The sequence below is a fragment of a genome, unplaced genomic scaffold (assembly GCF_019419815.1).
Source record: "Pyrus x bretschneideri cultivar Hongxiangsu unplaced genomic scaffold, Pyrus_bretschneideri_v1 Contig5, whole genome shotgun sequence".
Taxonomy (NCBI): domain Eukaryota; kingdom Viridiplantae; phylum Streptophyta; class Magnoliopsida; order Rosales; family Rosaceae; genus Pyrus; species Pyrus x bretschneideri.
In genome coordinates, this window is record NW_025999787.1 from 5,608,530 (window position 1) to 5,636,245 (window position 27,716).

The window sequence follows — 27,716 nt, forward strand, 5'->3', positions numbered from 1 at the left end:
CCAACATCGAAGGCCTTTGAAACCGTAACCAGCCCCTTGAAAACCAAACACTCCAAGAGCACTGGCACTTACATCATCATGCACACTTATCGTCTTACAGAGCCCTTGAAGAGCTAAAGCTATTCCATTCAATCGATCGCACAATATATGTTCGACTGCTGGGTTTACGTTTTGATCCTAACCAATATAAGCTTGTCATAGCCTTTTGGTATTTTCTGGACACAGAAACTCACTACAAGTTTATGGCGGGCACGTCAGATTTATATGACTCGGACCTGTATGCTTTAGCTTGCGAGTCGATCATGTACTCACACTATCTGCACTCAAATTACGCTCCTCTGGCGTCGGAGGAAATTGATAGCCAGTTCCGAACATTGTGTCTTCTCTTCTTACTAAAAATATTCCACTTGAGTTTGTGTTTGAGAACACGGAGAAGGCCAGGGAAGAGATGAGGAGATTTATTGACAATGTCTTCTATAGAGCTTTTTGGGATATAATTATAGTCCCATCATATCCATATTTGGGTCATATACCAAGTGGTTTCCAGCAAACCAATTTGTTGAATGGTCCAATAGTACAAGAAGGGTTTCAGCATAATTATTCACTTAACCAGCAAGGTGATAATATTGTTGAGGCTTAACCTCCTCTATTGCCACCCCAAGAACCATATGATGATGTGCATCAACCTAGTGTTGACAACAATGATAGAACTTTATTCTTGACATTCTCAAAGGGTCATCCTGTTTCAAAAGAAGAACTCAAAAGCTATTTAGACAGGTCGTCAAAAGCTGTTTCAAAAGCTATTTAAGAAGATGACTTAAGTCTAATCTCTTTTTTTCATTGATTACTCGACTTTTATTGAATGGTTACACATCTAATTGCACCAAGGTTTTTTGTGATAGAAATTCAGCAACTGCCGAGATGTGTATGTAGTTAAGTTTGGACAATATCGGTGTGGTTAGTAGCTGACTGTTGATCAGATGTTGAAATTTAAACCGTTTGTACCATCTTAACCGACCATAACATGTTAATCTCTAATTCAGAGATGGCACAACATATGGTTAGTTGAGATGGTACGACATATGATCAGTTTTATATGTCAAGATATGTATGGCTTTACTATGGATTCATTATCATCATTTTCAACAATATTTAACCCATCATGTATATGCAGGAAATTTGGAGATTGTATAGAGTCAATCTTTATGAAGAAGCCTGTTCATCGAATGATCAATCACTGTTTGCTCAAGTTGTTGTTAAATCTGCGCCAGGCGCTACAAGAATTCTTGATAAACCGGACAACGAGGGCAAAGTCAAATTCTCAGTTAATGGGAAAGATGTTAAAGCCAGGCGATATAAGTCGTGTCAGAATAAGCAAGGACGACGGAACCAGTCACAAGACTCGAAGGGCTTTAGCAGCCAAACCCAACAAACAACCCGGAACGGCTACAGACAAGATAAAGCAGTTGGACTTGAGATTTTGTCCAGAACATAGAGAAACTTTTTGAGAGAAAAATAACTTTCTGGTTTTAGTCTGAAGAAAAATAGAAGTAATAGATGCCAGTTCTTCAATTGATCACGCATCAACGGTCAAAATTAGTTTGTTGTATATATAGACTAGATGAAGTTTTTGGTTTAGACAAACAAAGGCAGGTTGGTTGTATATGTCTAATTTTTTTTTTTGGTAAATAATGTACACTATCAGATTTATATGTTGTGTGACTTTTTTTAATACAACAATTTAGTTTATTGCATTTACGACACTCTTTGTTTGTTTTCCAAATTATATAGTATTTCATTAATTTGGAATCAAATTGTTTACATTAGCTTTCAATGCCATAGTCAGCCACTCTTGACTCTTCCCATCTATGAAGGCCACCCACACGTGAAACAAAAGACATCACTAGATATGTTGTCCTATTATATTCTGGAAGAGAAAAATAAAATCTTTTGACCTCAATTGTTTTTAAAAAATTCTAGCTTGAATATGAAACTAACTCTTTGGTTCAAATTATGTTTATTACTTTCTCAAAACTTGTATAAGATGGGACATATCAGGGTCAGGACTACCATTTGCACCCATTACATTTTGATACTTGTACAACTTAGCACACACCAAATAATAGCCAAAGTTTATCACCCCCAGCACAGCTAGCATCCAATAAACTTTGTCCAGCTTCCCATTGTTTAGATTGTTTGGTAACCATCCAGTAACCCTTTGGACCATATTAACCACACCTGTGCTTACATAATATGCAATCCCAATAATCAATGAGATCATGGCCGTCGACGTGCTTCGCAGTGACATGGGAAATTCTTGATAATACAATGCAACTTGTCCTGGAAAATGAAATGCTTCTCCAATGCCTACCAAAACTAACTGTGGGAAAAGCCAAAAGATCGACATTGGAACAATAGTACCAGGCTGGTCTTGGAGGTGGTGTTCTTGCACTATTTTGAGCCTTTTGGACTCCATCACTGCTGAAACAGCCATGCTGAGAATGGTTAACACGTGTCCTACTCCTACACGCTGGAGGGGTGACGGAGACTGACCAGTGAACTTCTGCCACATGGGGCATAAGAACCTGTCAATTAGGGTTAGAAAGATGGATGTGGAGAATAAAACAATGACTATAACAGAACTAGAAGGCAATTTAAAATGGGGGCCAATGTGACGGTCCATGGTTAGAGCTTGCAGGACTGACATGCTAGATTGGATTGCTATTGGGGTAGCTAAGAATAAAGCTGTAGACCATAGTGGAAAAATTCTTATAACGGTCTTGAAATCTTCCACCTGTTGCGTTGTGCATAAGCTCCATGGTTTCGCAATCGAGCCATCTGATTTCACGTCTCCTTTAATTTTCTGTGCTGCACGGTTAAGGAATCTGCATGCAAATATTAAGTCTTTTAATGTCGTTTTTAAATAGAACTCAACTTACCTTTTTTTTATTTTATTTTTTGTACTATAGCGATGGTGAGGGAGAGGGAATGGTACTAGGAACATCAAGTTCATTGGTAAATGGTTTTAGCCAACTCAGCTTCCAGATTTCAATTTTACTTTAGTAAGTAAGCAAAGAGCAGAAAAAATAATTACCAAATTGAACCAAAAATAGGTTGAACAGAATGTAAAATTTCGTAAAATTTGATCGAACATTCTAACCTCTAAAGGAACTGGAAGTGGGTAGAGAGACTCATTATTACATATACTAAGTTAGGCTCTTTCATCTCCTATAATGTGGCACAATAATCTCAAAACACCTTTCACATGTAAGTCTTCTATGCCTAACATGTGTCCGTTTGGTCTCACATATGGATAACTTGACTCTATGACCGAGATTGAATTTGAACATATAATTTGAAAACAATAGATATCGGTGGTAAAAACCATCATATTATATTTAACATGTATTTCCATGAAATCTCTACTATTGTTCCATATTGACAAAGGCGAAGTTTTTCTTTTTTCTTTTTGAGGAACGAAAAACTAAATTTAAAGAAAGATCAACAAACTAAAAATAATATTAAAATACATATGATAAGAAATGCACTTTTGTTATACTGATCTACTATATTGATTATATTGATTCTTGCGCAGGAGAGGTTCTTAGGTAGGAAACCAAATTGCGGCTGGTGTGAAGGAGAGGGTGGGACTTGTAAAACCTTGTTTGAATGACAATGAGATTACAACTGGACTGCTTGTGTGGCGCATAACTGGTTGTACTGGTTATGTGAAACACGAGAAGTTTGAGAGCCCTAATGCGATAAGAGTCATGGAGTTTAACGTATTGCAGCTGTCCTATTTTCGATCCTTATCTGATATACACTAGTATATCAAGTCATGATGGGACTAAAACTCTTTGAGATAGAGATCAACACTCCTTCTGTTAATAGGCTGGACCGAGTGGATCTCTATCCATGAATGATTGTATAAATAGTTGAAGTCCCTGCTTCCACACTAAGGCTTCCAAAATATCTAAAACCCTATTCACTTAGAGAGGAGTATTAACGAGTGTTGGAAGTAGAAGACTTCATCTGTTGCTCTCATAATGGCGATACCTCCAGGTAAGTTGATTTCTTGTAATGCACGGGATGGTCCTTCAGTTACTGAAACGTATATGCTTATGGTAACCCTAGTGTCGCGTTGGTTTGCTATGTAGTTGTAGTTTGATTATTTATATTACTGCTTACATGTGGTATCAGAGCCGACCCAACATGGCTAGGGTTCCTTAATCAGTATATGGTTAACCATCGATATAAATACATGCATATATGTTTTGATCATGTGTCATTAAAATGCTTCCGCTGCATACTGAAAATTGTTTTGCATGGTCACTATATATAATCAACTATTGATGTGGATACCTCCAGTGTGTTTGCTATTATGTGCAGATAAGATCATTTAAAGAATGGTTACGATACTGGAATACTCAACCAAGAAGAACTTTTGGATTCACATTCTATTTATCAAAACCAAACGAACAAATAAGATTTGAATCGTAAACAAGGATCTCAACACCTAATCTGCTCAAAAGTGTTTAGTTTGTTGATTTTGGCTTGTTGTCTAAAGAGTCAAACATGTGATTCATCTGTATTAAGTGAATAATAATCTGCTCAAAAGTGTTTATTTATTCAAGTTAAACAAATGAATCAATGTATAGTGAAGTATTGAATTGACAAGATTACATTCTTCATCTGCTCAAAAGTGTTGGAGTTATGTAAACTGCCCTTGTATTCAATATTTTGGCTATGCAAATCTAGTATAAATGGTTTCTGTCCAAAGATGATACTGTGCTTATACGATTATGTGTCAGGAAAAGATTAAGTATCATTTTCCGTCTATTTGTTGACACTTAGATGACTAACAATTGTAAAAATTAATGTTTGGTTTTGCAGCTCCTCACATGACATCCCTCAATTTCAACAATATTGAGACCTTGACCGGTTCCAACTACAAGAAGTGGAAGGAGGATGTTGAAATGGTTCTTGGGCTTATGGATCTCGATTTGGCATTAAGGGAGGAAAAACCTGCAGCTATCACTGCAGAGAGCACAGCAGATCATAAAGCAAAGGTTGAGAAGTGGGAGAGAACAAATCGGATGTCACTAATGATTATGAGGAAAGCAATGGCTCCATCAGTTAAAGGGGGTGTTCCAAAACAAGATAATGCAAAAGACTTCTTGGCTGCAGTTGGGGAAAAGTTTAAAGAGTCTGACAAGGCAGAAACTGGGACTTTTCTAACTCAAATTACTTCAATGAAATTTGATGGTGAGGGAAGTGTCAGGGAACACATTCTGAAGATGGTTGATCTTGCTCAAAAGTTGAAAGACCTTGAAGTACCCATGACTGATCAGTTCCTAGTTCATATGGCTTTGAACTCCCTGCCTTCAAAATATGGGCAGCTCAAAGTTTCATATAACACTCAGAAGGTTAAATGGGGCATTGATGAACTGATCACTATGTGTGCACAAGAAGAAGATCGGCTCAGGAGTGACAAATCAGTGGATGTAAATTTTGTGCAAGGAGAAAAACGCAAAAGGGACTTCGCTCAAGGTTCAACCGTGGCTGCTGGTAAGAAGAAGAAGAAAGAAATTTCTTCTTCATTTAAAAATGCTAACATCATCTCTAAGGGATCTCATAAAATTAAAACTGCTAATGTCGAAACTGAGAAAGAAAAGGAGTGTTATTTTTGCAAAGAGACAGGTCACTTAAGAAAGAATTGCAATGGCTTCAAGAATTGGCTTGTTAAGAAAGGTAATGAAATAAATGTTTTTGTATGTGTTGAGTCCAATCTAGTTTACATTCCTCCTAATAGTTGGTGGTTTGACACGGGCTGTTCTATTCACATAACCAATTCCTTGCAGGGTTTCTCAAAAACAAGGGTGATAAACAATGAAGTCTACAATGTCTATGTGGGGAATGGGAGCAAAGTTGCTGTCGAATCCATAGGAAGTGTCAAATTAGTTCTTTCCTCTAGCTTTATTTTAGAATTAAGTCCAGTACTTTATGTACCTTCCATGCGAAGGAATTTAATTTCTGCATCTAAGTTAGTTAAGTCCGGCTTTACATTTGTGGGTGACAGTCAAAGTGTAAAGTTTTTCCATTCAAATGACTCGAATAAATTGCTTGGTGAGGCTAATCTCAAAGTTGATATGTGGCAAATGAATTGTACTTATGAGATTGAATGTTTTAATGTTCAAAGTGTTGGTTCTAAACAAGTGCTCTCTCATGCAAAAACCTCAATGCTTTGGCACAAAAGGTTGGGGCACATCTCTAAAGAAAGGATCATCACACTTACAAAACAAGACTTGTTGCCACAACTTGATTTCAGCAACTTTAAAGAGTGTATTAACTGTTTTAAGGGAAAGCTCACTAATACTAGGAAAATAGGGTCAAACCGTAGCCAATGTCTATTAGAAATCATACACACTGACATTTGTGGACCTTTTCCAATTAAAACCATCTGTGGAAAATCATATTTCATAACCTTCATTGATGATTTTTCACGGTTTGCATATATTTTCCTTATTTCTGAAAAATCTGAAGCCTTGCAATGTTTTAAAACATTTCATTTGGAAGTTGAAAAACAACTGGACAAACACATTAAGATTGTGAGATCCGATAGAGGTGGTGAGTATTTTGGCAGGTTCACTGAGGCTGGACAACACAAAGGACCTTTTGCGACATATCTTGAACAAAATGGCATCGTGGCTCAGTATACTACCCCTGGGACTCCTCATCAAAATGGAGTTGTTGAACGAAGGAATCGAACCCTAAAAGACATGATCAGATCTATGGTTGCACATTCAAAGCTTCCAATGTTTCTTTGGGGAGAAGCGCTGAAAACTGCAAACTATATATTGAATCGGGTACCAAGCAAGTCCGTGGACAAGATTCCGTTCGAAGCTTGGACTGGAAGGAAACCGAGCTTTAACCACTTCCATGTATGGGGTTGCAATGCCAAGGCCAGGTTTTATAATCCAACAGAGAAGAAACTCGATCCAAGAACCATCAGTTGCAAATTCATTGGGTATTCTGAGAAGTCTAAAGGGTATAAGTTCTATTGCCCTAACAGTCACTCGAGGGTTATGGAAACACATAATGCAAGATTTCTTGAAGAAGAGGATGAGACTGACTTCAGTATATCAGCAGCTTCATCCCCAGATTTCGAAGAAATCCCACTTGACAGTGAGTTACCTGATCCGCAAGCAACCACCCTCATTATTCCCATACAGCCACATTCTCTTCATAACGGTTTACAAATATCTCATGAAGATGAGATAGTGAATGAGGACCACATGACCCATGCCGAGGCTCAAGAAAACGATGTACATGCACCAGTACAAACCCCTGGAGAAGATCAGGTAAATGCTCCAGGCACTACAATTTTGGAATTAAATGTTCGAAAATCATAGTGGGTACGAAAAGCAGCATTATTGCCTGATTTCGTGTACCTAAATGAGGCAGAACACGCTATAGGTGATGAGGATGATCCCTTGACCTACAATCAAGCCATATCAAGTGCACGATCAACGTTATGGAAACAAGCCATGCATGAAGAACTGGAGTCTATGGAGAAAAACAATGTTTGGAGTCTTGTTCCACAGCCACCTGGGACAACAAAAATTATTGGTTGCAAGTGGGTGTTCAAGACAAAACGAGACTCACAAGGCAACCTTGACAAACACAAAGCAAGGCTAGTAGCGAAGGGTTTTACACAAAGGGAAGGCATTGACTACAATGAGACATTTTCTCCAGTCTCAACAAAAGACTCCATGAGAATAATCCTAGCTATCACGGCACACTTTGATTTAGAACTCCATCAAATGGATGTCAAGACGACATTCCTAAATGGCGACCTTGAAGAAGATATCTACATGCAACAAGCACCTGGATTTGTTGAAAGGGGGAAAGAAACAATGGTTTGTAAATTGAACAAGTCTATATACGGCTTAAAACAAGCTTTGAGGCAATGGAATAAGAAATTTGATCAGGTAATGGCAGCTTCAGGTTTTCAAGAAAACAAAATAGATGAGTGTATTTATCTGAAAGTCTTTGGCTCAAAGGTTATATTCTTAGTATTGTACGTGGACGATATATTGTTAGCCAGCTCCGATATGTCTCTACTACAGACAACTAAGAGTATGCTCATTCAAAACTTTGACATGAAGGATTTGGGAGAAGCTCGATTCGTTTTGGGAATAGAAATTATAAGAGATCGTGCTAAGAAGTCCCTTGGTCTCTCCCAAAGGCAATACATCGACAGAGTCACTAAAAGATTCAATATGGACAAGTGTTCGAATGGAGAATTGCCTATTGGCAAATGAGACAAACTAAGCAGTGATCAATGTCCCAAAAATGAATTAGAGAATGAAGGAATGAAGGATAAGCCCTATGCATCTCTTGTAGGGAGTCTTATGTATGCCCAGGTATGCACAAGACCGGACCTGGCTTTTGCAGTAAGTGTACTAGGAAGGTTTCAATCAAATCCTGGTACAGCACATTAGGTTGCAGCGAAAAAGGTACTGAGGTATCTTAAAAGAACAAGAGATTTCATGTTAACTTACAGTTATGTGGACAAGCTGGAGTTGGTGGGATTCACAGATTCAGACTTGGTAGGATGTGTGGACGACAGAAAATCGACGAATGGTTACATTTTTCTATTAGCTAATGGTGCAGTATCGTGGAAAAGTGCAAAACAGAAGGGTATTGCATCTTCAACCATGGAAGCTGAGTTTATAGGGTGCTATGCAGCAACTCAACAAGCCATTTGGCTTAAAAACATGGTGAGAGGATTGGAAATCGTTGACAATGTTGACAGGCCCCTCAAGTTGTATTGTGACAACAAAGCTGCAGTTTTCTTTTCAAAGAATAACAAAAGGTCATATGCTAGTAGATTGATGGATATTAAGTACTTAAAAGTGAGAGATGAAGTGAAGAAAGAGACTGTCGAAATTGAGTACATCCACACAAGCCTAATGGTAGCTGATCCGATGGCAAAGGCCTTACCAGTGGGAGTCTTCAAGAAACATGTCTTCAACATGGGAGTGAAAGAACTCTTTGATTCCGTTAATGAGTGGGAGTAAGCACTCCATGAACTACGTAGGTTTTATTGCAGTTATCTTTATTATTGTCGACAGTTGTTAATTATTATTGACTTGTTTGAATAGCTGATTATGCTTTGACAAACGACTTTGGTACTGGAATCATTTCAGTTTGTTATGTGGAACTGATATCTGACGGTATAAATTATCAGTTCTCAACATCATGACTCGTAAAGGTGGCATAGTGTTTTCATGATAAATATGTATGTGATCACAGAGTGCAAAGTGCAAGAAATGCGTGCTTTGTTTTCTGTGGTCCTATATTTTTCTTAAAAATGACAAGTCACTGAGTAGGATCAGTTGCAAGCTTTTTGTGAACTCAATGATCATCGTGATTCTTATTGTATTGAGGCATATCATTGACATTCAAGTGGGAGAATGTAAAACCTTGTTTGAATGACAATGAGATCACAACTGGACTGCTTGTGTGGCACATAACTGGTTGTACTGGTTATGTGAAACACGAGAAGTTTGAGAGCCCTAATGCGATAAGAGTCATGGAGTTTAACGTATTGCAGCTGTCCTATTTTCGATCCTTATCTGATATACACTAGTATATCAAGTCATGATGGGACTAAAACTCTTTGAGATAGAGATCAACACTCCTTCTGTTAATAGGCTGGACCGAGTGGATCTCTATCCATGAATGATTGTATAAATAGTTGAAGTCCCTGCTTCCACACTAAGGCTTCCGAAATATCTAAAACCCTATTCACTTAGAGAGGAGTATTAACGAGTGTTGGAAGTAGAAGACTTCATCTGTTGCTCTCATAATGGCGATACCTCCAGGTAAGTTGATTTCTTGTAATGCACGGGATGGTCCTTCAGTTACTGAAACGTATATGCTTATGGTAACCCTAGTGTCGCGTTGGTTTGCTATGCAGTTGTAGTTTGATTATTTATATTACTGCTTACAGGACTAAATTGGGATAAGGTTAGCATAACAAATCAGGATGGTTGAGGTATGTGGTGTTGTGTTTGGGTCCGCACGGACACGTGGTTCAATTGTCGGATCCCAAAATTTATCCTTGCGCAAAGGTAAATGCTCATAACTAATTGTTTGACAAGAAAACACTATCTAGCGTATATAATTTGGTTTTGAAATCGCGCATGTTTCTCTCTCTATCTCTACCTTGCGTATATATTAACCTATACTGTTTGTACCTGAAACTCTTGCTAAGTGTTGCTGCAGCCACATTGTTCGTCACTCCATCATGTCCATAATGATAATCCTTTCTTTCAGTTGATAGCTGTAGACTAGTTTTCCGAACAGAGGCAACAATAACACGACCTAAACCAACAAATGGACTCCCTTGTGGCTTATCAAATTTATAGAAACGGCTTCCAGAGAAGAAAATGGCCATTCCGATTAGGTTGGCGATGACACAAAGGCCAAACCCCATTTAAAACCGACGTTGTCTTCAATGTAGACAATGACTGTCAGGGCTACCACTGTACTAGAGTATAGAGTGAAGAAGAACCAGTTGAAGAAACTTGCTTGATGCTTAGGCTTATCAAATTGATTGGCTCCCAGTGTTGCCAAGGTATAGCGGGTACCTCCCAAGCCAAGAGATGCGAGAGTTATGCCGATGTGGAAGACTGCATGCTGTACTGCCGAGGTCGGTTGGCATAACTTTGAGCCGGTAGCACAAGGTTGAGGCTTCAACGAATTCAGCGTTGCGGTTAAAACTAAGAGAACGATGCCCTGCAACGAATGTATTAATTATTTAGAATGCTAGCCTAGATCATATATGTTTGGGAGATTATCTAGTAAACATTCGTATATGATATATCAGCTAGCATGCTATATTGTTGGCTTGCCAATCTAATATTGAAGGACAGTTCACATAATCAGTGGATGAACAATCTACATCAAATTGACAAGAAATTGTATTATCCATAACCACAGAAATCATGTATGTTTTAAATAGGGTGAAAACATGTAGTAAAGAAATTGACTTTTTATTACCAGCAAGGAAATGCATGAGGATATTGAGATAACGGAGAACGAGCCAAAGAAAGAGTCAGCTATGATTGCTCCAATGATTGGGAAAAAACTGAAAGAACCGTTAACCACGTTTGCTATCTGGGCAGCATCAATGCTGTTTATATTGAACTCATCTTTAATTAGAAACACAATCAAATTTGAGATCCATCCCCCAGCTGCAAGTGTCAAGCCTCCCAAAGCCCCTGCTCAATAAACCAACTATTTGAGACTGCTTTATGTAGAGCAATTACTCGTAAGTGTTTTTTCTAGAAACACTTTTATTAGAAAAGAGTTGAAATTTTAAGTGTTATCTGAAGAAACATCTAGCAGGTATTCTCTATAAAACGCTTCTCAAATTTTCCATCAAACACTGTTAAAAGCGTTTGTCGCTATTACAGAGGCAATCACAAAGAAGCCCATAAATATATGACCTGTCTTATTTCTGTGTCCATTCTCATCCTGCACGTAAAGAATGAGACACATGTAGGCGATGCAATTGAAAATCGACCATACAAATTAATTGATTAGTGATTAGGACGTGTGTGTGTGTGTGTGTGTGTGTGAGAGAGAGAGAGAGAGAGAGAGAGAGAGAGAGATCAATGATGAACGGGAAAGTGACCCAACCACCGCGTCTTTTACCAGAATCTGATGAGATATGTGCTTTATCAGTGTGGGAGAGGGACTCATCCATGGCGGAGGGTCAATTACTAATTAAGCTAGCTCAAAGTGTGATATTCAACATGAACTCACTGCATCGGTTTATATAATCCTTCAATTCTATTTTTTTTTGGTCGAAATATAATCCTTCAATTCTACGCGACCATAAACCACGTGCGTTTGCCATCCTCCATTAGTGAAGAAATTTAAATTATTATTTTTGTATGTGAACATATACTCTCATACATGTTATCATACTTCTTTCATTGATTAAGAACTTCATCACTTGACAAAATTTTTTTTCCCGTTAATATGTCACAAACAATTCAATATTATCCATGTCTTCATCCATTTTCCTCCTTAAACTTTAGATGCTTCTTATGAAAATGAAAACAATGTGCTCGTGGAAGGGACTCGAGTAAATATTATAAGCATCAAAGCAGATCCTATATCTCTGAAAGTGGTGAATAACCGTGACTTTTCACCAGTTGTCCCTATTTAAAAAAAAAAAAAAAATTCTAGATTTTTAGACACCAACTGATGTGGCGAATGAATTTATTTGTTCATATTTGGACCTTGCTTTTCATCTTATTTACTTTTATGTAATAACTAAAACACTCTCATGTCATTTTGTCCAAAACTTGAAAAGCATGCATTTGCTTCTTGTAGCATTTTCATGTGAAATATTTGCATGCTAATTTTACCACTACTTTCAGCTTAAAGTATTTACTACTGTATAACACTAGCAATATAATTTCAAGCCAAATGGATGAAAGGAATTTTCAAACACCATAGGGGTACGAAGGATTTGAAGTTGGGATATGTTCTAAAGGTTTAATTGAATTCTAAAACTTGGTCATTAGATAAGTTGAGAAGCCTATTTTACGAATCAATATCAAATACAACATTAAAAATTATTGACGGATTCAAGATTTTGTCTGTGTACATGAAAAAAAATATAATGTAAATAAGTTCACAAATCCTTTGGCAATCTGCTCCACTATTAAGAAATACAGGGAAGAAAACTCAACATCTCTTTACTTAAATCTTTTTTATTTGTAAAGCGTATAATTCATTTCATTCTAAGTTGGTTTCAAATCAACGTTAGGAAGAGTACGTGACAAAACATTGCTCAGTAGAGGCCATCATCCCCACCAACAAAAAGTTGCTCAGTAGGTCCCTTCAGCGGAGCCGTCATTGTTAATAGAGATTATAAAGAACTAACTTAAAAGATGTTTTAAGTCAAAATTCATCGATTACTTTTGATTTAGTAATGTTTTTTTTTCTTTTTGTGCTAGAGAAGTCTAAAGTTCGAACATCGTTTGTCATTGATTAAAAACACACCAATTGATTGTTAAACTTAGTTTAAGGCTACATATCATGCATGAAGAATATTGCCCATGGAAGAAGGTGGCAATATTCCTTGATATACTAAGATGAAGTCTTAAACACGTATTGCAATTTGCAAATAATTAAAGGATGCCATGCCTAACATACCGGAAATGTGTTTTGTTTATTTATTTCACGGAAAGATAGAGACTCAAAGAGTCCTCAGACATTAGTCCCACCTCGTCATTGTGTTTAGAAAATGATTAAGCATATTTTGCAAGACAGGGATTCAATGAGGGAGTATCATAATTTGAAGGGTATTTTAAAGTTTTTTAAAATTGACCGACAAGACGGGAAGTGCTCCAACTTTTTTAATTTAGGAAATTTTAACGAAAAATTACCGGTACTGTTCACTTTAATAAAAAATCACATTTTAACATTAAAAAGTCAATCCTGAAACTATTTAATTTACCCTTTATTTTTTCTTTATCGTTAAAACTCAAAGTTTTCAAATCATTTTCATTAATTTTCCTTTTAATTCAAGCACAATCAAGAGGGTTATTTCTTTTATTTAACCCAACATTTATGTTGTTTCGATTTAACCCAAAATGATGAGTTGTGGCCCGGTGCTGTGCCGCCGGACCAGGCTTGGCCTGAAGCCGAGCCGCGCCGCACCACTTCTTTGAGCCGAGCCTGCAGCTCTGACCGCTGTTCCAAAAGGACACCGTTTGGTCTTTCGAACTGCATCCCCATGTTTGGGCTTGTTGTGTGAGCTGAGCCCAAACCCAACCTCTTGGGCTTCTCCCAGCAGCCTGCAACTACCATGCTGGCCTCCTGCCTCTCGGACCGCCCTGTCTTATGGGCCACCTTCCTTTTCTTCAGCCCAATGCTGCTGGCCTGTTCCTTTCCTCGGCCCAATCCACTTTTGGCATGTTTTGCTTCCACACCGCACCCAACCATGTTGAGTGCCCACGACTAAGCCCATTTTTGAGCTCTATTTTCACTTGTTTGGCCCGCAGCCATCCAAAATCAATATGACCTGAATGTCTATATTTTCTTGCTTCTACGCCAGACTTCTGTTATGTCTCAATCCATTGACAAAAAACAAATTCCTGGCTAGCATCTCGGGTGTGTAAATTAACCATTAAATTTTTTATTATTTATATTTGAAGCGTTGACACCTTTTGTTGTTCCGAAGCTACTCACACTAGGTTTTCGAAGCAACTCCAAATTCACTATACTAGGATTGTATATTGTATTATGTGTTCTTGTAGGTATCCTTTTATGAATTGAAGCTCATCTAAAATCGAATTTAGTGTCTTTGAAACCTGAAGTTTTCACACAAAACATACACCCATGAAATCTGAAGTTTTTCATGAAAATTAAACCAAAACATATCTGTAGAACCTGAATGTTCTGCTTTATGTCTATGGATCTTTACTTTTTCATAAGACTAACTACTTGTTTCCACCATTGCAATGACGTGTCGAACTTGAACAAATTCAACTTTACCCCTCTATAAGTGTCTGGCAAAAACTACCTGATGTGAGTTCAAGAAGTGAAGCTCCATCTAACCGCCAAAAGTCTCAGAACGACTTTTGAATGTCAATGTAGAATAGATTAGTCAAATTGGAAACAAGCAATCTAGGTTGAACTTGATTGATCACTTGCAAAACGCAAGGTGTTTAGGCAGTAGCTCTCTAAGCAATTGGGAAGAATATATGTATAAATTGTGTGTGGATGGTATGGTTGTCTAGGGGTGGGAACGGGCTGGGCCGGGCCCAAATTTGGAGGGACCGGACCTAACCCGGCCCGTTAGTAACTGGCCGGTTCGAGGTGGGTCCACGGGTCCTTTTTTTATTTTTTTATTTGAAGAACAATTTAACAATTACAGAACTTTGAGCCTTGTAAACAATCTCTAAATTACAAAACTTGCTAATAGTTTCCACTGTCAATAAAATACTCAACATTCCTTTCAAGTTTGTGGATTCAACTCAAAGATTGCACATGCTTCTGAAATGCCCAATAGGTTCAACACAAAGCTTGTAGATTCAAGCAAGTCTGCAAATTTAGACAAAACATAAATAATAAATTCCCATTTCAAATTTCAAACAATATGAAATGCCCAATAGAGTGAACATTTGAATCCTAATCCCTAAATCCCAAATTCCCAATTCCTATGAAGGCAAATTTATGAACTGGGTTTGGGGTATTACGAACTGCTCAATAGAGTGAGAGATTGCAGAAAACCCTAACTCCTAAATCTAGAGAATTAATCAGAGAGAATCAGAGATTGAGGGAACCCAAAATCCCTAAATCCAGAAAATTAACAAGAGTTAAAAATTAAGAGTTCAGAAATTATATTACCTTAAATTGGGAGCAGATGAGAAGATGGTTGTTAATTTCAATTCGCAATATGGTGGTGTTCTTGATGGCGGTGATGGGGTGGTCGCAATATGGAGAGATGACGGTGATGATGGTTGTTGATGGTGGCCACCACTCATGATTTGCCAGAAAGAGGGAGACAAAGACGAAGTCGAAGGCTGTGGTCAGAGATGGTAATTGTTGATGGATGATTGCAGTTGAGGACTCGATTGGGCTCGAGTCGTGAATGAATGGGAGAACGGGTCTGAGATGAATGAAAACTTCCAATAATAAAATCCCATCCAATTACCTCAAGTTAGAAACGGGCCGGGCCTGGCCGGGGGCCCGTTCCCTCATATTTTTAGATCCGCCCTGTCCCGTTAATTTTGTATACCCGCCCCATCCCGCCTCGTTTTGTGTTTTGAAATTTTGGACCCGCCCCGACCCGCGGGTACATGACTCGTTCGCCTACCCCTATGGTTGTCTCCCTTGTGGGAGAATTAACCCTAATTTTCTCCTGTTGCTGCTTGTCTTCTCTTTTCTTGAGTGCACGTACGCAAGGCTCCTTAATCGTAGACTCTTTCTTGCTCACTAAGCCAATCTTTCAATCCGTAATGGTGCTGCTGCAGTTGTGACCTCTATCTAGAGACTTCAGAAAAGGTTGTAAGGACTCCATATAATTATTGCTTGTGGAATTTTCTTAATTTACCTTTATTTTATGTTCTTGACATAAGTATTATTTAATGCTTATTTGTATATTATATAGTCAATGTTATTAAACTAAAAAATCCGTCTAGGCCTCCGCCTAAGCCTCTAAGCGCTTGGCCCACGATTAGGCCTCTTTCCGCAACTTGACTACCACTAATGATTTTTAGAACATTGATTAGCACAAAGTATAATGTGTTTAACTGCCTAACCTAATCACCACCATGACCCTAGTATACCAAATGAAGTAGATCTAGCTAATCAAACAATCCTACCTTTTCACATATAGGAAAGAGATCTAGCACATCGAGGAAGAAAACTAAAATAAAGAACTCTCCTAAGGAGAGAATCCAAAACCAACAAACACCTAGTGAGCTTCTTGTAATTCTAAAACAAAATCAAAATAAAAAGGACAAAATAGTGATGCAGCTTTACATCTTTCTAGCTAGATTCTTGAAGAGCGCCATGTCTCGCAGTTCCAAACATATAAAAAACCATGACAATTGGAGCTTGTGTTAATTGTGTGAATGAATAAGAGAGAAGCATAAGGATTTTCGCCACCCTCAAGGCTAAATGCAGGGTCAATCGCATAAGAATTTTCTTTGTTTCTTTTTTAGACTGCTAGATTTATTTTTTTTTTTTTTTGTGATTAAAACTTGGTAAATATCCAAACAACTAAGGAATACAAAACCAAAATAAAAAGGATTGGGAATTGCCTGTCGATATTTGGATAACAAGGGTATTGACACCCTAACACAATAGTAAAAGTGCAAAACCCTTTAGCGCGTGGAGAATTTAATTGGGTCACATAATAGAGTTTCCTTTTTTGGTAACTAATTAGATTTATTATATAACAAGGTGTGCTGAGAGGGAAAACCATGCTCATCACTGAAACTTCAAAAAGAAAACAACCATTTAGCCAAAACCTCGAAAGCCCTTGAAACCGTAATCAGCCCTGTCAAAAGCAAACGCTCCAAGAGTTACTAGCACTTGTATCATCAAGGACTTACCATCTTACAGAGCCTTCGAAGAGCTAAAGCTTTTCCATTCAATCGATCGCACAATATACGTTCGACTGCTGGGTTTACGTTTTGATCCTAACCAATCTAAGCTTGTCATAACCTTTTGGTATTTTCTGGACACAGAAACTCACTACAAGTTTATGGCGGCCACGTTAGCTTTACATGACTCGGACCTGTATGCTTTAGCATGCGAGTCGATTATGTGCTTACACTATCTGCACTCAAATTACACTGATCCTCTGGCGTCGGAGGAAATTGATAGTCAGTTTCGAACACTGTGTCTTCTTCTTCTTACCAAAATATTCCACTCGAGTTTGTGTTTGACAACAAGGAGAAGTCCCGGGAAGAGATGAGGAGATTTATCGACAATGTCTTCGACAGAGCTTTTTGGGATATAATTATAGTCCCATCATATCCATATTTGGGTCATATACCCAGTGGTTTCCAGCATTCCAATTTGTTTAACGGTCCAATGACTTCAATATTACAACATGGGTTTCAGCATAATTATTTACTTAATCAGCAGGATCATAACATTTTTGAGGCTCAACCTCCTCTATTACCACCCCAAGCAGCATATGATGATGTGCCTGATCAGTATCAACCTAATATTGACAATAATGATAGAACTTTATTCTTGACATTCTCAAAGGGTCATCCTGTTTCAAAAGAAGAACTCAAAAGCTATTTAAACACGTATTTCTCTCTAGTTTCTTTTTTTCATTGATTACAACTTATATCGAATGATTACACGTCTAATTGCACCAAGGTCCTTTGCGATAAAACCCTACACTTGCTGGGCTGTGACCTGATTTAAACAGTTAAGTTGAGACAATATCGTGTGATTAGTAGTGGACTGTTGCCCGATTTTGAAATTTAAATAGTTTGTGCCATTTTAACCAACCATAAATTGTCGAATCGCTAATTTAGAGATGGCACAACATATAATTAGTTGAGGTGGTACGATATATGATCAGTTTTATGTGTCTATATATATATATATAGCTTTACTATATATTGACTTATTATTATCAGCTTCAACAATATCTGGATTAACTGTTTTAACTCATCATGTATATGCAGGAAATTTGGAGATTGCATAGAGTCAGTCTTTATGAAGAAGCCTGTTCATCCAAATGACCAATCACTGTTTGCTCAAGTTGTTGTTAAGTCTGCGTCAGACGCTACAAGAATTCTTGATAAACCGGACCATGAGGGCAAAGTCAAATTCTCAGTTAATGGGAAAGATTTTAAAGCCAGGCGATATAAGCCATGTCAGAATAAGCAGGGACGGAACCAGTCACGAGACTCGAACAGCTCTAGCAGCCAACCACAACAAAACAACCCGGAACGGCTATAGACAAGATAAAGCAGTTGCACACAAGATTTGCCCAGTACAGAGAGCAACTTTATGAGAGAAAAAAATTACTTTTTTGTTTTAGTCTGAAGAAAAATAGATAACAAGTCATCAAGTATCCATGGTCAAAATTAACTTGTTGTATAGAGTAGATGAAGTTTTTGGTTAGACAAATAAAGGCAGGTTGGTTGTATATGTCTTATTATTTTTTTCTTTTTGGTAAATAGTGTATACTAGCAGATTTATATGTTGTGTGACTTTTTTTAATACAACGATTTAGTTTAATACCATATAAGACACTCTTTGTTTTTTTTTTCTCTCCAAATGATAGAAGATTTCATTTGGATTCAAATTGTTTACATCAGCTTCAAACGGCTACCCACATGTGAAACAAAATACGCACTAGATGTACTGCCCTATCACATTCTGAGAAAGCAAAAATAAAATCTTTTGATCTCTGTTGTTTTAAAAATATCTAGTCTAAATGCATATGAGATACTCTTTGGTTCAAATTATGTTTATTGCATTCTGAATATTGGTAAAAGCTGGGACATATGAGACAACTTATACAATAACAATAACAACAAAGTCTTATTCCACTAATTAAGTGGGGTTAACGCCACTATTCTCAGTTTGTGCCAAGACTTATGACCCAGATAATTTCTTTAATCACCAACCAACACTAATCACTTATCACTAGCTATCTGGGTCAGGACTACCATCTGCACCCTTTACATTTTGATACCTGTACAACTTAGCACACAACAAATAATAGCCGAAGTTTATCACCCCCAGCACAGCTAGCATCCAATAAACATTGTCCAGCTTCCCATTGTTTAGATTGTTTGGTAACCATCCAGTAACCCTTTGGACCATATTAACCACACCTGTGCTTACATAATATGCAATCCCAATAATCAATGAGATCAAGGCCGTCGATGTGCTTCGCAGTGACATGGGAAATTCTTGATAAAACAATGCAGCCTGTCCTGGAAAATGAAATGCTTCTCCAATGCCTACCAAAACTAACTGTGGGAAAAGCCAAAAGATCGACATTGGAACATTAGTACCAGGCTGGTCTTGGAGGTGGTGTTCTTGCACTATTTTGAGCCTTTTGGACTCCATCACTGCTGAAACAGCCATGCTGAGAATGGTTAACACGTGTCCTACTCCTACACGCTGGAGGGGTGACGGAGACTGACCAGTGAACTTCTGCCACATGGGGCATAAGAACCTGTCAATTAGGGTTAGAAAGATGGATGTGGAGAATAAAACAATGACTATAACAGAACTAGAAGGCAATTTAAAATGGGGGCCAATGTGACGGTCCATGGTTAGAGCTTGCAGGACTGACATGCTAGATTGGATTGCTATTGGGGTAGCTAAGAATAAAGCTGTAGACCATAGTGGAAAAATTCTTATAACGGTCTTGAAATCTTCCACCTGTTGCGTTGTGCATAAGCTCCATGGTTTCGCAATCGAGCCATCTGATTTCACGTCTCCTTTAATTTTCTGTGCTGCACGGTTAAGGAATCTGCATGCAAATATTAAGTCTTTTAATGTCGTTTTTAAATAGAACTCAACTTTACTTTTTTATTTTATTTTTTGTACTATAGCGATGGTGAGGGAGAGGGAATGGTACTAAGAACATCAAGTTCATTGGTAAATGGTTTTAGCCGACTCAGCTAGTCGCTTCGAGAATTCAATTTTACTTTAGTAAGGAAGCAAATAGCAGAAAAAAATAATTACCAAATTGAACCAAAAATAGGTTGAAAAGAATGTCAGCGAACATTCTAACCTCTAAACGAACTAGAAGTGGGTAGAGAGACTCATTGTCACATATACTAAGTTAGGCTTCATCTCTATAGCGTGACATAATAATCTGACCACACCCTTCACATGTAAGTCCCTAACATGTGTCCGTTTGGTTTGACACATGGATAACTTGACTCTATGATCGAGATTGAATTTGAGCATTTAATTTGAAATCAATAGATATTGGTGGTAGAAACCATCACATTATTTTCAACGTGTATTTCAATGAAATCTCTACTATCATACCATATTGACAAAGGCAGAGCTTTTTTTTTTTTTTTTTTTTTTTTTTTTTTCTTTTTGAGGAACGAATTAGGATGGTTGAGGTATGTGGTGTTGTGTCTCAGTCCGTGAGGACACATGGTTCGGTTGTCATAACCCAAAATTTCTCCTTGCACAGAGGTATATGCTCATAACTAATTGTTTGACAAGAAAACACTACCTAACGTATATAATTTGGTTTTAAAGTCCAGCATATTAATTTCTCTCTCTATCTACCTTGCGTATATAATTAACCCATACTGTTTGTACCTGAAACTCTTGCTAGGTGTTGCTGCAGCCACATTGTTTGTCACTCCATCAAGTCCATAATAATAATCCTTTCTTTCAGTTGATAGCTGCAGACTAGTTTTCCGAACAGAGGCAACAATAACACGACCTAAACCAACAAATGGACTCCCTTGGGGCTTATCAAATTTATAGAAACGGCTTCCAGAGAAGAAAATGGCCATTCCGATTAGATTGGCTATGACACAAAGGCCAAACCCCCATTTAAAACCGACGTTGTCTTCAACGTAGACAATGACTGTTAGGGCTACCACTATACTAGAGTACAGAGTGAAGAAGAACCAGTTGAAGAAACTTGCTTGATGCTTAGGCTTGTCAAATTGATTAGCTCCCAGTGTTGCCAATGTATAGCGGGTACCTCCCAAGCCAAGAGATGCGACAGCTATGCCGGTGTAGAAGACTGCATACTGTAATGCCGAGGTCGGTTGGCATAACTTTGAGCCGGTAGCACAAGGTTGAGGCTTTAACGAATTCAGCGTTGCGGTTAAAACTAAGAGAACGATGCCCTGCAACGAATTTATCAATTATTTAGAATGCTACCCTAGTTCATATATTTATGGAGATTATCTAGTACACATTCGTATATCTTATATCAGCTTGCATGTTATATTGTTCGATTGCCAATCTAATATTGAAATGACAGTTCAGATGATCAGTGGATGAACAATCTACATGATCTCAGATCAAATTGACAAGAAATTGTATTATCCATAACCACAGAAATCATGTGGTGAAAGCATGTTGTAAAGAAATTGAAATTTTTGTTACCAGCAAGGAAATGCATGAGGATATTGAGATAACGTAGAATGAGCCAAGGAAAGAGTCAGCTATGATTGCTCCAATGATTGGGAAAAAACAGACAGAACCGTAAACTACGTTTGAGATCTGGGCAGCATCAATGCTATTTACATTGAACTCTTCAATCAGAAACACAATCAAATTTGAGATCCATCCCCCAGCTGCAAGTGTCAAGCCTCCCAAAGCCCCTGCTCAATAAACCGACTATTTGAGACTGCTTTATGTAGGGAGCAATTACTAAGAAGTGTTTTTCCTAGAAACAGTATATTAGAAAAAGTTAAAATTTTGATTAAAATTCAAGTGTCACTTTTGAGTGGTTATCTGAACAGGTACTTCTCTTATTGGACGACAATATCGTCCCCTTGATATTAGGAGTAGATTTGATCCGTATGAATCAATGTAAATCATCTTTGTTTCCTTCCTAGAATAGACTTCCTTGTATTATATAAGTCTTGTATTATATAAGTCTTGTACTCAATTGTAAGTGAATAAGTATTATTCAAAGTTGATTCCCAGACTTCATATTTCTAAACCCTAGCCGAGTTACCTTTCAACATGGTATCAGAGCACCGTTTCTGGTGACTCTGAATACCCACACAGCTTCCGCAAATCCTAACAGACACAACATCACCTAAACCACCATGGGCGATCCAATACCTAAGGCGTCCATTGACACCCAAAAACCTATGGAGACATTCACAGATGTCTCGAATCCTTTTATTATACATCCCTCGGATCAACCTGGGAATATCTTGGTCTCCAAAACACTTCAAGGAGACAACTACAATACCTGGAGTCGTGCTATGCGAATTAGCTTGAGCGCGAAAAATAAACTTGGCATGGTTGATGGCACCATTAACCCTCCATCAGAGACTGACAAACAATTTGCATCATGGCAAAGATGCAATGATATGGTCCTTGCCTGGATTCTCAACTCAGTCCACGACGACATTGCGAGCAGCGTTTCTTATTACACAACAGCAGCCGATGTTTGGGCTGACCTGCGAGATCGTTTCTCACAAGGAAACGACTCACGTATTTATCAAATCAGGAGAGAGATCGTTGAACACAGACAGGAACAACAATCGATCCAGGTTTACTACACGAAACTGAAAGCGTTGTGGGATGAACTGGCATCCTACAATGAAACTCCGACTTGCACCTGTGGGGGATTGAAGAAGATGAATGATCGAGATGAGAAAGAAAGGGTGATGCAGTTCCTGATGGGTTTGAACGACTCTTATGCAGCAGTACGTGGACAGATACTATTGATGCAGCCACTACCAGACACTCGGAGGGCATATTCCCTTGTTCTCCAACAAGAGAAGCAAGTAGAGGTATCTCTAAATCGTAACAATATAAATATGCATGCTATGAATATAACCCGTAACAGGGAGACTGCTGCATCAAAAGGAAACACCATTCAATGCTCATATTGTGATCAAAAATACCATACCGTGGATCGATGCTTTTACCTGTATGGTTTCCCGCCTGGCCATAAGTATCATGGCAAATCAGTCAAGCCACCAAATAAAAGAAAACCTGCGGCAAACCAAGTCACGGTGGAGACCGAGACCACCAAGGGTGTAGACTCACGACACAAGGCGACGTCCAGTGACGGTCCAAAGTTCACCACAGAAGAATATAATCAACTTATGGCAATGCTCAAGAAGAGCAACATTGATGGTAATCCGCAGCATTTTGCAAATGCAACAGGTACAATCACACCTTCTTCTGACTTGTCAGAGAAAACTTTATATTGGATCATTGATAGTGGGGCAACAGACCATGTATCTCCTTCTCCTCATTTGCTTGACAAGAAGTCATTATCCATGCTGGATTCTGTACAATTGCCGAATGGAGGACATGCCTTAATAGACTCGATTGGTTCTATACAAGTTACCCCACACATTAAACTTGATGGCGTGCTCCATGTGCCTAACTTCCGAGTTCACTTATTATCTGTTAGCAAACTTACTGAAGCATTACGATGCATAGTGATTTTCTTCCCTGATTTCTGTGTGATACAGGACATGGATACGAGGAGGACGATTGGCCTGGGCAAGCGATATAATGGGCTTTACTACTTGGCGCCAGAACACAACCTTCGCCTTGCTCATCACATTAGCCGCAACTCCACCCTCTGGCACCAACGATTAGGGCACCCTTCTACCGGTCCTCTGCAAACTTTAACCAAACAAGTTCCATCAATAGTATTTGATTCCAGTCATACATGTGACGTTTGTCCTCTTGCTAAACAAACTCGGTTATCTTTTCCGTCCAGTTTTATTTCTTCTAAAGCACCTTTTGATTTGATACATTGTGATATTTGGGGACCTCACCGAGTCAATTCCCATTCAGGGGCTCGGTATTTTTTAACGATTGTTGATGATTATTCTCGCTATACTTGGATACATCTCATGCGTTTTAAATCCGAAACACAAGGATTGTTACGTTCCTTTATTGCTTGGGTCCAAACACAATTTCATTGCATGCTTAAAACACTTAGGGCTGATAATGGTGGTGAATTTACCTCTTTACGTTCCTTTTTTGATGACAAGGGTATCATATTCCAAACTTCTTGTCCGTCCACGCCTCAACAAAATGGGGTTGTTGAACGGAAACACCGTCATCTCCTCAATGTTGGTCGAGCTCTACGGTTTCAAGCCAATTTACCACAACATTTTTGGGGGGAAAGCATACAAACAGCGTGTTATTTAATTAATCGTTTACCTACACCTCTTCTTGGTCATAAAACTCCTTATGAGCTTTTGCATTGTCAAACTCCCGATTTTTCGCATCTTCGGGTTTTCGGTTGTTTGTGTTATGCTACCAACCTCCATCCTCACCATAAGTTTGACCAACGTGCTCAAAGATGTATTTTTGTTGGGTATCCATTAGGTCAGAAGGGCTATCGTGTTTATGACCTTACCACACACAAAATTTTTTCCACTCGTGACGTGATCTTCCATGAAACTATGTTCCCTTTTTCCTCTCAACCACTTGACCATCACCCTGCTCCACCTATCCTACCTATTCCCACCGACTCTCCATCTCATCCTCTTCCCACCGATTCTCCATCTCATCCTAATCCCACACCGCCACCGCCTGACACCCTTTTATCCACACCGACCGACACCCTTTTATTCACACCGACAGAAACTGCTCCTCTTACTCCCATCGAACCCTCTCTCTCCACCACACCTGCCCCACCTGCCCCTCGCCAATCTGGCCGCGCCCTCAAGCCCTCTGTCAGGCTTCAGGGATACCATTTATATCATGTGCAATCTCTTGCTCCCAGCGCCACGTCCTCCTCCATGTCAGGTACTCGCTATCCTTTATCTCACTATGTATCTTATGCTCATCTTTCACCATCGCATCGCTCTTTTGCTTGTGCTATTTCGACTCTTGTCGAACCCACCACTTTTGCACAGGCTAACGGTGATCCTCAATGGCGTGCTGCCATGGACTCTGAGCTTCTGGCCCTTGAACAAAACAACACATGGACTCTCACTACCTTACCTCCTGGTCATCGCGCCATCGGTTGCAAATGGGTCTACAAAATCAAGTACAACTCCGATGGTACCGTCGAGCGTTACAAAGCTCGTCTTGTGGCCAAAGGTTTTACTCAACGCGAAGGTATCGATTACAAGGAAACTTTTGCTCCTGTTGCCAAACTCATCACCGTCCGTTGTTTGTTAGCCGTTGCTTCGGTTCGTCATTGGTCCTTACATCAAATGGATGTCCATAATGCCTTCCTTCATGGTGACCTTTGTGAGGAAGTTTATATGCAGCTGCCTCCTGGACTTCGTCGGCAGGGGGAGCATAATGTATGCCGACTCAACAAGTCCCTTTATGGCCTTAAGCAAGCCTCTCGCAGCTGGTTCCATAAATTTTCCACTGCCATAAGTCAAGCCGGCTACCAGCAGTCAATGGCCGACTACTCCCTATTCACTAAGGTGCGTGGAAATTCGTTTACAGCCGTCTTGCTTTATGTTGACGACATGATTATCACAGGCAACGATGAGGTTGCCATCCATGACCTCAAGCAATTTCTTCAATCCCATTTTCGCATTAAGGACCTTGGACACTTAAAGTACTTCCTTGGTGTGGAGGTGGCTCGGTCTTCTCAAGGAATTGCCATCTCACAACGTAAATATACACTTGACATTATTGATGAGGCCGGCTTACTTGGTGCAAAGCCTGCAAAGTTCCCAATGGAAGAAAACTTGAGATTATCTCCAACGGAAGGGCAACTTCTCCATAATGCCTCGCAATACAGGAGGCTTGTTGGGAAACTTATTTATCTCACAATCACGAGGCCGGAGATTTCATACTCGGTCCATATACTCAGCCAATTTATGCAACAACCAAGAAAGCCTCATCTAGACGCGGTGCATCGTCTTCTACGATACTTAAAGGGGTCACCTGGACAAGGACTTCTTTTTCCTTCAAATGGGAGTTTGACGTTGAAGGGATATTGCGACGCCGATTGGGCTCGCTGTCCACTTACAAGAAGATCTGTCACAGGCTATTGTATTTTTCTTGGAGGTGCACTAGTTTCTTGGAAAACCAAGAAACAATCTACCGTTTCGAGATCCTCAGCTGAAGCGGAGTATCGTGCCATGGCTTCAGCTACATGTGAGCTTACGTGGATGAAGTACCTATTGGCTGATCTGCAAATTGATCACAAGGGTCCGGCAAAGTTACACTGTGACAACCAAGCTGCACTCCACATAGCTGCCAATCCCGTTTTTCACGAACGCACCAAACACATAGAGATCGACTGCCATGTTGTTCGTGAACGACTGCGCTCTGGGGTTATTTCGACAACCTATGTACCTACTGGACAGCAGCTTGCCGATATATTCACCAAGCCACTTGGACAGTCAGCATTCCGTTCTCTACTTGGCAAGATGGGTGTTCTTGACATTCACACTCCACCTTGAGGGGGAGTATTGGACGACAATATCGTCCCCTTGATATTAGGAGTAGATTTGATCCGTATGAATCAATGTAAATCATCTTTGTTTCCTTCCTAGAATAGACTTCCTTGTATTATATAAGTCTTGTATTATATAAGTCTTGTACTCAATTGTAAGTGAATAAGTATTATTCAAAGTTGATTCCCAGACTTCATATTTCTAAACCCTAGCCGAGTTACCTTTCAACATCTCTAGAAAACGTTTCTCAAGTTTTCTGTCAAACACTGTTAAACTAACTTTTCGCTATTCTAAAAGTAATCACAAACGACCTTGTCTTATTTCTGTGTGCAGTCTCATCCCTGCACGTAAAGAATGAGACATTTGTAGCCAATACAATTGCAAATGGACCACACAAATTAATTGAATAGTGATTAGGACATGTGTGTGAGAGAGAGAGAGAGAGAGAGAGACCAATGATGAACGGGAAAGTGATCCAACCACCGCGTCTTCTACCAGAATCTGATGAGATATCGGCGTGGGAGAGGGACTCATCCATGGCGGTGGGTCAAGTACCAAGCTAGCTCAAAGTGTGATATACAACATGAAGCCACTGCATCGGTTAATATAATCCTTCAATCCAACGCCACCACAAAGCACGCACGTTTGCCATTCTTCAATTCTCCATTAGTGGAGAAATTTTAATTAGTATTTTTGTATTTGAACATATACTCTTATACATATTATCATACTTTCATTGATTAAGACATTTTTGTCACTTAACACATATTTTTTTCCATTAAAACAGGTACTTACTACCCACTCAATTATTGTCTTCTAACCCTTAAACTTTAGATGCCCTTTTTTTTTTTTTTTTTTTTTTTTCTAGAGAATGATTAGGCGAGATTAGCTCTTCTTCAATAGTCGCGTGCGAGACATCAACCCTCCCTCAAAGGAAAAAAGATTGTTGTAAATGAAAACAATGTGCCTGTGTTAGGGACTGTTGTAAAATATTGAGTAAGCATCAAAACAAATCCCAGATTTTTAGACACCAACGGATGTGGCCAATAAATTTATTTGTTCATATTTGGA

At 38.9% G+C, this 27,716-nt stretch overlaps 2 protein-coding genes and 1 pseudogene across 2 annotated transcripts; 1 reads left to right on the top strand and 2 right to left on the bottom strand.

Annotated features, from left to right (window-relative positions):
- Positions 1–2,020: 2,020 nt before the first annotated feature.
- LOC103949003 lies at positions 2,021–12,116 on the bottom strand (annotated as a pseudogene).
- Positions 12,117–17,514: 5,398 nt separating this feature from the next.
- Positions 17,515–18,525, top strand: LOC108867368. Its single transcript, XM_018647877.2, has 2 exons — positions 17,515–17,861; positions 18,249–18,525. The coding sequence occupies exons 1-2, from the start codon at positions 17,515–17,517 to the stop codon at positions 18,523–18,525; spliced, it is 624 nt and encodes a 207-aa protein (XP_018503393.2).
- A 498-nt stretch (positions 18,526–19,023) lies between these two features.
- Positions 19,024–27,683, bottom strand: LOC103948904 (protein NRT1/ PTR FAMILY 2.7-like). Its single transcript, XM_009359989.3, has 4 exons — positions 27,099–27,683; positions 21,673–21,890; positions 20,869–21,410; positions 19,024–20,056 (listed from the first exon to the last, which is right to left on the bottom strand). The coding sequence occupies exons 1-4, from the start codon at positions 27,181–27,183 to the stop codon at positions 19,219–19,221; spliced, it is 1,683 nt and encodes a 560-aa protein (XP_009358264.2). The 5' UTR covers positions 27,184–27,683; the 3' UTR covers positions 19,024–19,218.
- Between the last annotated feature and the right edge of the window lie 33 nt (positions 27,684–27,716).